Here is a 10,219-nt window from a genome sequence, read left to right as displayed (position 1 = left end):
AACATTTTGAGGCCAGGAGGGCACAAAATATCCCCAAATATTCTGATTTGTCAGGGACACAGTGAAGTCATATTCTCACAATACACTTGCACATCTTGTCCCTTGCAGCTCTTTCCTTACTTAAAGATTAGGCTTTGCTAGGTTTGATGTCATAATATCCCAAATCAATTAATTGTTAAAACATGCTTCTTTCATTTTAAAGTCTGGGAAAAGGCAAACTAGAACCATTTTGGTAGTTCAAGTCATTAGTTATGTATGCACTTTACAGCATAACACAGTTCCTGCCTAAAGTTAACCTGGTCTCATGGCCCAAAACTTGGATAGGGCCAGTAGTCCAGCTACCATAACCTCATCCAGGTAGGACAGAAGGGTCAATCCAGCAAATTCTAAGCCCAACTTTTAAGTGTCACTGGCCAAAACTTATATTCCTAATTCACTATCATAACTACAATTCTAGATCAAACATACTATACCCTAGTCAAAGAAAATATAACTTCAGAAGCCATATAGTACTAAGATCTCATCTATTGGTTAAAGGACAATTAAGCCTTCAACAATTTATTTTTTCTTTTTATTGGAGAAATTTGAGTTAGTCTTCAGGGTTCATAAAATTTGTAATTTCAACTGTCTCACCACCACCATCCACTCCAGCACTACTACTTCTCTTTACAAAGGAAGAGAATTTCAAGTTCTAAGCATTTATTTCATCTAATTTCATTTGCATACCTCTCAGCCACCTAAGATTCTCAGGCATATGCACAGTAAGTCTCAGCTACTCAACATGTTGATATCTCCCATCTCCCATATTTTCGAAAATAGTCAATTTCTAGTCCTGGTGATCTAGGTGCAAAGTTGGTATGGGCTGTATAGATTGAAAAAAGGTAATTTTCAGAGGTCCTAAGGAGTTACAGCTGTGAACTTCATCACTGATATACCTGAGTGAAAACCTTTGCTTAGGGTATGCAATAGGCCTTAAGAGTTCACATCACATCTCTGTAGGTATCTTTTACTAAGCTTCCTGCCTTTAATGCTTCTCCACCCTCCTCAAAACAGTAAAATTTCAGGCAAGGATAAAGAAACAACATTTTTATTACATTTTTTTTGGGGGGGGATCCAGAATTTTCAGAACCAGGGTCTCTAGTGAATAAGTATAAAAATAGAAGTCTACTACTTTGAAAAGGCATCTAAGACAAACATGTAAACACTCAAAAAGGTGGATCCTTAAACAAGAGCAAACAGAATTCAATGTGGGCAGGGAAGCCTGCAAGACAGAAAGAAACCTGTGTTCCCACTCTTGAGATATACATATATTTACCTACAGAGCTGTGGCTAGAGAGGCCTTTTCTGACTTCCTAGTTCGCCCAGTCCTGGAACCGGAAGCAGTCACTTGCGATCTTCCACACTGTGTTATTAGGTGAGGCTTGAGCAGTTAGGATGAAGGTCTGGTTGAAGTCCCGTTGTTTGTTACCCTCAAACTTCACTGATCCACAGATCACAACGAGGACTGTGGTCTGGCTTGGTGTGGCTTCATCATGAACAGGTTGGCAGTCTACCACATTGATTTGGAATTCACTGGACGGCAACATTTCAAAGAACTCACTCAATGACTCTTGTCCAGAAATAGCATTTCCGTTCCACACCAGGGTGGCTGTTCCCATGTATAGACGAGACAGTAGACGCCTCCGCTTATCCATGGTGGTATAGTAGACATTGACAAACTCTTCAGCTGCTCTGCAGGCCTGATCCACATAAGTCTTGAAGTCCACTGATGCCATCTCTGGCTGTGTAAAAGGAGGCCTCCGCCCAGGTGCCTCCTATGCCTTGAGAGTCAAGAATGTAGGACAGGAAGGTTGAAGAAAACTTGTGTGAATGCCAAAACTTGTTCTGTACCAATAACGTAACATTCCTCTTTTAATAGTGGAGGCTTAACAACATACCATAGAGGGATGACTATAGACTGTTGTTGATGCCTAATCTTACTAAGTGCTGTTCTGAATATTTAAGAATGGGAATATCACAAACTATACATGATTAAAATGTGTGAATTAAACAACAGTATCAAAATACATAGTTAAAAAATATGGTCTTTTTGTACCATTTGTTCAGAAACAATTATAAAACACGTACAATTATAGTGATGATGATAATAATTGATGATTATCAATGATAACACTGTCATTATTACTATAACCTAATTTTATAAAATGTAGTTCATAAATTATGGAAGGTTGCTTTTCCCTGGCACAGGGTGGAACAAATGTGATGCAAACACTAAACTTAAGGAAGTGGGTCAAGTTTATTCTGGGCAAAGACAATGACTGAATACAGGCCGAGTACACGGCACAGGTTCACCAGATAAGAGTCTTTAAGACTCTAAATGAACTCACCCAACCAGCATTGGAAGGATGAGAAGAGAGGACAAGATACAAAGGGGCCACAGAAATAAGGCATAAGAAACAAACCTGGCACTTGATTGGATCCCCAGCTTTTAAAGACATTGTAATAGGGGAAGCAAAAAAAGAATTTCAACATAGTTGAAATGTTACACTTCCTTAAAAAAAAAGAAAAAAAAAGTTCAGCGGCAAAACAACAACAAAAGTGTTTGTTCTATTCAGGATATAGTACAACTGCCATAAGTTCTGCTGCTCTCTGTATCATTAAAACATTTTATTAAAAAAAAAAAAGGGTAAAAGTTATTAAAACAATGGACGTGTTTGTGCTTACAAACTTATATTCTAAAAATGTGTCCTTGTTTTGGGCCACACTGACTGTGCTCAGGGATCACTCCTAGAGGGGCTCAGGGACCATATGGGGTGCCAGTGATCTAACCCGGTCAGTGGAGTGCAATGAATTTAACCCTTACCGGCTGTGCTATCTCTCAGACTCCTGAAAAATGTGGTTTTTAATTAGCTTTTGAAATACACAAAAGATTCCAAGGGTTGGGAAAATCTTTGGAATTGGGAAGGGTTGGCATTCAAAAAATCTGAGGGATGTGGAGGTACCATATCTCCAGAAAAGAACTGTCAATGTCAAGATGGGGGGGAGGGGGGAATAGCAGTTGGTTACAGGGCGAGAAGCACTGGCTAGACATTCTGCTCAATCCATCAAGGAATGTCAAGTCATGTCTCAACAGTTTTTCACATACATTACTTCACTTAATTATCACCAAGAGTGGATGAGACGGTCTATCAATTTTACAAGTGCCAACAGAGAAACTACAGGCTGGGTCAAAAATCACTGCTACATCGCTTGCAAGAATGTGTACTGTTCTCGAGAGAGATGACCATAACATGCTTTTTCAGAGCCCATTTTCTCATTGCAATAGGTTCCTCCCAGGCTCAGCTTGCCCCTCCCTCGCCCCTGCCCGGGCCTCCCTACCCACACTGAGGAGTCCTCCACTTCCCGCATTACCTACAGAGCTAGCGGACAGCCGGCCTCCAACACACCAGAAGCAGCCTCTCGGGATACCGTGGGACAAGTGACGGCTGGTGCAGACGCCGCCTTCCCTCGACGGCCCGCGCCGTCCAGCTCTGCGGACGGGCAGGGAGGATGCAGCAGGGAAGATGCGGCAGGGAAGATGCTGCAGGGAGGATGCGGCAGGCCTCGTCTCCGGCGGGGCGGCGTTCTGCAGAATACAACGTTCGCAAAGAGACTCGCACTGGTCCTCCCTCCCAGGCCGGCCCGACAAGGACGCGGCGCCGTCACTGCTAAGGGAATTCACGGGCAAGCAGCGCACAAAAGCCGAGAGAAAGAGCAAGACGGGGCCGCCCCGAGTGCGAGGCCAAAGCCCCGCCCCACCGAGACCGCGCCGGGCCGGGGCCGTCCGACCGCCGGCGCCGTGGCGGTGGAGGAACGGCAGAGGGGCGCCGTGAGGCGGCGGGGAAAGGGAGGAGTGGCCGAGGGGCGACCCTGAGGCGGCAGGGGAGCGGGGGAGCGGAGGAGCGGCCGCGGCGGGCGGCGGGGCCCGGCTCGGGCCCACGCGGGGCCGCGCCCACCTCAGCCAGAACCGACGATCCGGGTATGCCGAGGCCGGAGGGATGGGAAGGCGACCCCGCAAACAGGGCGGGGACTCCCGAGCTCGCGCCGGCACCGGAGGGCGCGGGAGGCCACGCCGAGCCCGAGCGCCTCCGCTGACGCCTTACCTCTCCCCGGCGGCCCCGAGCTCGCTGCTCTTAGCGTCTCCCGCCGAGTCCCGTGCCCGGCCACGCCCCCGCCCGCCTCTCGGTGACGGATAGCGCGGCCCGCCAGTGGCGCGGAGGGTCGGAAGGTTAGCCCCGCCTAGGCGTGGCGCCAGGAGAGGAAAACTTCCGGTGTGCCGATTTTCCCAGAAATCCGCGCTCTAGGGTTCATCGGTGTGACCTGGCCAATGAAGCAAGCCCAGCTGGTTAGACGGGCTCCATGATAGGACCAAACCTCTCAAGTCCCGCCCCATAGGGTGGAGCTCTGCCCGCGCCGAGTGCGAGGCCAAAGCCCCCCCACCACTGAGGGTCAGTTGGTGAGAATGGCCGAAGTGCAAGGTCTGGTGTAGGGTCCTGTTCCACGTTTCCCATTTACTAGTATTTGGGCTTAATTCCATTTAAGAGATTATGAACTCCGTAACTTGATTCTGTGAAAGGAAATCAGTAGGAAATCTAATTAAGGCTTTTATCAATAAGCGCTTGGTTTAACCTGAGGTTGCATAGTAAGTGGAAACAATTTTAAGAAGTCCTGGTTAACGCTGGGCTGGAGCGATAGCACAGCGGTAGGGCGTTTGCCTTCCACGCAGTCAACATGGCCGCCCCGAGTTCGATTCCTCCACCCCTCTCTGAGAGCCTGGCAAGCTACTAGTGATGTATTCTGTATGCCAAAACACAGTAAAAATAAGTCTCACGATGGAGACGTTACTGGGCCCGCTCGAGAGGACCGTGGCCGTGGTTAACGCTGTGCTGGGGGACAGTGTGAGATGCCAGGGACTGAACCCGTGTCAGCAGAGTGCAAGGCAACCCTCTTAGCCGCTGTACTATTGCTCCAGCCCCAGATTTCATGCCAAGTTCATAGGTAACTTCCACCCCCCACCCCCTGCCCCTTAAGTGAATGTAAGTTGGAGGCTAAGGAGAGAGAGAGTGAACTAATTATTATTTTTATTATTTATTAAAAATAAATAAAAAATAATTTATTTCTTCTCTGAAAGTCTAGAATGACTCAAGATAATTCAGATTGCTACCTTCCAATTATTAACCAATGAAGGCCAGTGCCTTTCAGCAGCAATGAAGACATTATAAATACGGAGACATTTTATTTGTGTATATATATACACAAATAGTAGTGAATATATATGTATATATATATATATTTGTGTATATATATCCACTACTTTCACTACCTCCACTACCCAGTAGCCGCCACACTCCAGGACGCTTTCCGGACCCACGCGGCCGCTCTGTCTGAGACTCAGGCACGACTGAGGCCCCACAGAATAAGATAAGTGGAACTCTTGAGACCTTGGACTCCAGGCTCAAGAGACCCAGGGACAGAGATTCTCTGCTTGCTCCCACCAACCACAGGTGAAGAAGGGATTAAAATCAGGAGCCCCACCCTACCCTGCCCTGTCTTCTTCCACCAACTACCAGAGACCTAGGGATTGGACTGTGCATAGAAGACCCACCCTACCCCTACCAGGACCAGATAAATACCTCACTGGCAGACCTCCATTACCTCCACTACCTTCACTACCCAGTTGCTGCCACACTCCAGGACGCTTTGCGGCCTCGTGACATAAGACACTAAATACCCATCTTCTGGAATTGCCGTACCATATTTGATAGGGTTCAAATATGGTAGCACTTACAAGGGCGATTAGAGGTTGCCCCAAAAAGCCTCTATCCCTCTCGGAAAGCCTGGCAAGATACCGAGAGTATTCCGCCCGCATGGCAGAGCCTCACAAGCTATCCATTGTGTATTTGATATGCTAAAACCAGTAATTACAATGGGTCTCATTCCCCTGACCCTGAAGGCTTCACCAATATGGCAGCATTGAGAAGGATGAGAAAGGAGAGGCCGATAAAATCTCAAGGCCTAACTAGGCTGCCACAACGAAGGAATACAAAAATGATCGTCTGTACTTTCAATGCATGTATGCTAGCATCAGATGCATCCATCGAGGACCTGATGGTACAAGCGTGAAAGATTAAGTACGACATCATTGGTCTGACCGAGACAAGAAGGCACCAATCTCATCATGCCGTTTTCGACACTGGAGAAGAATTGTTCCTCGGAACATGTGAGCGGCTAAGAGATGTCGGAGGTGTCGGTGTCCTTGTCAACACAAACTTGGCCAAGAGCATTGATTCATTCGAATGCCTAACAACCCGAATCGGACGTTTACATTTGAATAGATGTGGCTCACTGCCAGCAGTTTTTATCTTCATTGTCTACCCACCAACATCTAATTATGATGAAGGAGAAATTGAGAAGTTCTACATGGAGTTGGAAAAGTTCTATAAAGAAGACCACACCTTCTACAAGATCATTGTCGGTGATTTTAATGCCAAGATAGGACCAAGAAGATCAGTCGAAGAACTTCACATCGGGACCCATGGCCTAGAATGGAACGACCAGAGTGACAGACTGTCTGAGTTCATCATGTCGAACAAGACCATCCATGGTAACTCACAGTTCCAGAAGGCCGAATCTAAACGTTGGATATGGGACTCTCCCGGTGGACGATTCCACAACAAAATAGACCACATCATATTCAATCGACGGTTTTGCCTGACCGATGTCGCTGTTGTGCCAAAATTCCAAATGGGATCGGACCACCGTCTCCTTCGTGCAAAATTCTACTTCACAGAGCAGGGAGAAAGGGCTGCAAAGTTTAAAAAGAGAACTCCCAGAATGACCACCAACTGGGAGCTCTTTGGCACTATTGCGGCAACATGGGAAGATGCCATTGTTGACAACATTGACAAGGAATACGATCGACTGGTTCAGCACCTCCATGATTGTGCGAGGAATGCCAAGAGAGAGATAGCCACAAAAAAAATGCCTGTCTTCGAAAACTCTTGAGCTTATTCGCCAGCGTGGTTTGGTGCATGCCTCAGGCAACCACAAGTGAACATCTGAGCTCACAAAGCAGTGCAGAGATGCGATCAATGAGGACCTCAAAGAGAGAAGAGCAGAAGTGCTGGTAGATGCGGCAGAAGCTGGGAAAAGTATTCGTAACGCCCGCCTGTCCTTGGCCAACTACAAGACCAAGATGACTGCCCTCCGACGTCCTGATGGATCTATCATATCTTCCAGAATGGCAATGGAGAAGATTATCTATGACTTCTACTCAAATCTCTTTGATGAAGAACAACCATGTAAGAAGGCCAGGTTCCCAAAAGGATTCAGCACAATCGACCATATCCACATGATAACCAAGCTCATTGAGGTTTCTCGGGAGTTCAAGATGCTGCTCTGTCTAACCTTCAATGATGTAAAGAAGTCCTTTGATTCTGTTGAGATGGAAGCGGTCATTGAAGCCCTAGCCAATCAGGGCATTCAAGCTCAATACATCAAGATTCTCCATGAGCTGTATTATGGACTCACTACCAGGATCTCACCATTCTACAAAGATGTAATCATTGATGTCAAGAGAGGGGTTCGGCAGGGTGATACCATTTCACTGAAACTCTTCAGTGCCACCCTCGAGAATATCATGAGATGACTGGAATGGGAAGGAATGGGAGTGAAGATAGATGGTCGGCAACTACACCAGCTCTGCTTTGCTGATGACATTGTTTTAATAACACCAAACATTAGCCAAGCGGCACAAATGCTGGTCAACTTTGACCGTGAGTGTGGAAAGGTAGGACTAGAGCTGAATCTTACGAAGACAATGTTTATGAGAAACAGCCCCGTTCCTGATGCCCCATTCGCTCTCAACGGAATGACCATCTCTGAATGCAACAGCTACGTGTACCTAGGTCGAGAAGTCAACATGACAAATGACCTGGCATCCAAGCTGCGCAGGAGGAAGAGAGCGGCTTGGAACTCCTTCAAGAGCATCGAAGAAATAGCTAAGAGGACGAAGAACCTCCGGCTCCGGGCACATCTCTTTGATTCCACTGTTCTTCCTGCATTAATATATGCCTCAGAGACCTGGGTCCTATGCAAACAGGATGAGAATGCTATTCGCGTCTCCCAAAGAGGAATTGAAAGAGCTATGCTTGGAATATCACGTTTCACTCAAATGAGAGAAAGAATCCAGAATTCTGACATCCATCGACGATCAAGAATCAGGGACGCTGTCTCATTTGCCAAGGTGTCAAAAATCAGATGGGCTGGTCACGTAATGAGGTTTAAAGACGACCATTGGACTAGGCTGTTACCGACTGGATTCCACGGAATGTCAAAAGACCGCGTGGCTGCCCACCTACCAGATGGTCAGACTTCTTCATCAAAATCATGAATGATCGGTTTGAGGCTCTTAGTGTTCCTAGAACGAACAGACGCCATTGGGCTACACTAGCACGCAACAGGGACAAATGGAGACATTACTGGCGCCCGCTCGAGCAAATCGAGGATTAACAGGAAGTCAAGTGATCAAGTGATCAAGTGATATATATATATATACATATATATATATGTATGGGGACATGATTGAACTGAGGTGAACCATGTGCAAGACAAGTGCCTTACCCATTGTAGTATTTCTCTGGCCCATTCATTCTATATTCCAATCTCCTCAGGATTGCTTTCGTTATTTGGGGTACTTTATTATTCCGTATAACCATAATAATTTTTGTTCTTTTTCCTTAACAAATGTCCTTAGACTTCTGATTTAAATTGTATTAAATTTGAATAATACTTTTGGCAAAAAACATCAACAACCCATTTTGACTGTATTAAGTTGTTCTCATCCTTGTAGATGGATTTTATTTTTTTTATTAAAATTTTTTTTAATAGTGAGACATCATGAGGTACAGTTGCAGACTTACACATTTTTGTGCTTGGGTTTCAATTATACAATGATCAAATACCCATCCCTCCACCGGTGCCCATTTCCCACCACCACGGATCCCAGTATCTCTCCCACCCCCACCCCCCACCCCAGATGGATTTTCTTTCCATCTCTTAATGTCTTGTTCTATGTCTTTGTATCATTTTAATTATGTAGGTCTTTCACTTCCCTTTCTAAGTTAATTTCTAAATATTTAAGTTTTTTGCATAAAATAGTGTGTGGGGAACAGAAAGTTGGTGCTGAGATGAGGAGCTTGCCATCTATGCCCCCAACCTGCTTGGGTTCAATCCCTGGCACTGCCTGCCTGGAGTGATCCCTGAACACAGAGCAGGAATATGCCCTGAGCACAGCTGGGTGTGACCCCAAAATCAAACTAAAACTTATTTTAAAAAAAGAAATTGGGAATTATATTCCATTTTTATTTGTTATTTGTATGTAGAAATGTAGACTATTTGTATGTAGAAAAGTAGACTTTGTATATTGATATTGGAATCAGTCATTTTGCTCATTTATTATTTCTAGTTGCTTTTTAATGGAGTCTTGGTGTTATACACTATTTATATTCTTTATGTTTATGTGTGTAAAATATGAATAATATGTACATATTATCTATACATCATATATTATCTACATATGTAAATGACATAATATCATTAGAAAATAATGATAGTTTCTTTCTTCACAATCTGGATTCCTTTAATGTCTTTTGGTTGAGACCTCTAAATTAAATGAAAGTGGTGAGAGTAGAGTAGTTCACTTTTTTTTTACTTTTTTATTACTTTTTTATTAGGGCTGGAGCGATAGCACAGCGGGTAGGGTGTTTGCCTTGCACGCTGCCAACTTGGCCGACCTGAGTTCGATTCCTCCGTTCTTCTCGGAGAGCCCGGCAAGCTACCAAGAGTATCTCGCCCACATGGCAAAGCCTGGCAAGCTACCCGTGACGTATTCGATTGCCAAACACAGTAACAACAAATCTCACAATGGAGACATTACTGGGCCCGCTCAAGCAAATCGATGAACAATGGGAGGACAGTGAGGACAGTGCTATACAGTGCTATTACTGAATCAGCATGGGTTACAGTGACAAACTTACGAACTTTCGTGTTTGCATTAGTCATACAATGATCGTTTACCCATCCCTCCACTAGTGCCCATTCTCTCCCACCAATGTTACCAGCATCCCTCCCACCACCCCACCCTGCCTCAGCGACAGGGCATTCCCTTTTATTCTCTCTC

At 45.4% G+C, this 10,219-nt stretch overlaps 1 protein-coding gene across 3 annotated transcripts; it reads right to left on the bottom strand.

Annotated features, from left to right (window-relative positions):
- Positions 1–1,071: 1,071 nt before the first annotated feature.
- Positions 1,072–4,056, bottom strand: NXT1 (nuclear transport factor 2 like export factor 1). Of its 3 annotated transcripts, XM_056121712.1 has the most exons (3): positions 3,996–4,056; positions 3,416–3,625; positions 1,072–1,820 (listed from the first exon to the last, which is right to left on the bottom strand). In XM_056121712.1, the coding sequence occupies exon 3, from the start codon at positions 1,773–1,775 to the stop codon at positions 1,353–1,355; it is 423 nt and encodes a 140-aa protein (XP_055977687.1). In that variant the 5' UTR covers positions 1,776–1,820; positions 3,416–3,625; positions 3,996–4,056; the 3' UTR covers positions 1,072–1,352. The 3 variants fall into 3 exon arrangements, with proteins under 3 accessions (XP_055977687.1, XP_055977688.1, XP_055977686.1); XM_056121713.1 differs by lacking the exon at positions 3,996–4,056 and having other exon boundaries at positions 3,412–3,428; XM_056121711.1 differs by lacking the exons at positions 3,416–3,625; positions 3,996–4,056 and adding an exon at positions 2,864–2,935.
- Between the last annotated feature and the right edge of the window lie 6,163 nt (positions 4,057–10,219).

Source organism: Sorex fumeus, unplaced genomic scaffold, assembly GCF_029834395.1.
Source record: "Sorex fumeus unplaced genomic scaffold, SorFum_2.1 ptg000044l, whole genome shotgun sequence".
Taxonomy (NCBI): domain Eukaryota; kingdom Metazoa; phylum Chordata; class Mammalia; order Eulipotyphla; family Soricidae; genus Sorex; species Sorex fumeus.
The sequence above is the reverse complement of the archived record's forward strand: the minus strand, read 5'-3'. Positions and strand labels throughout refer to the sequence as shown.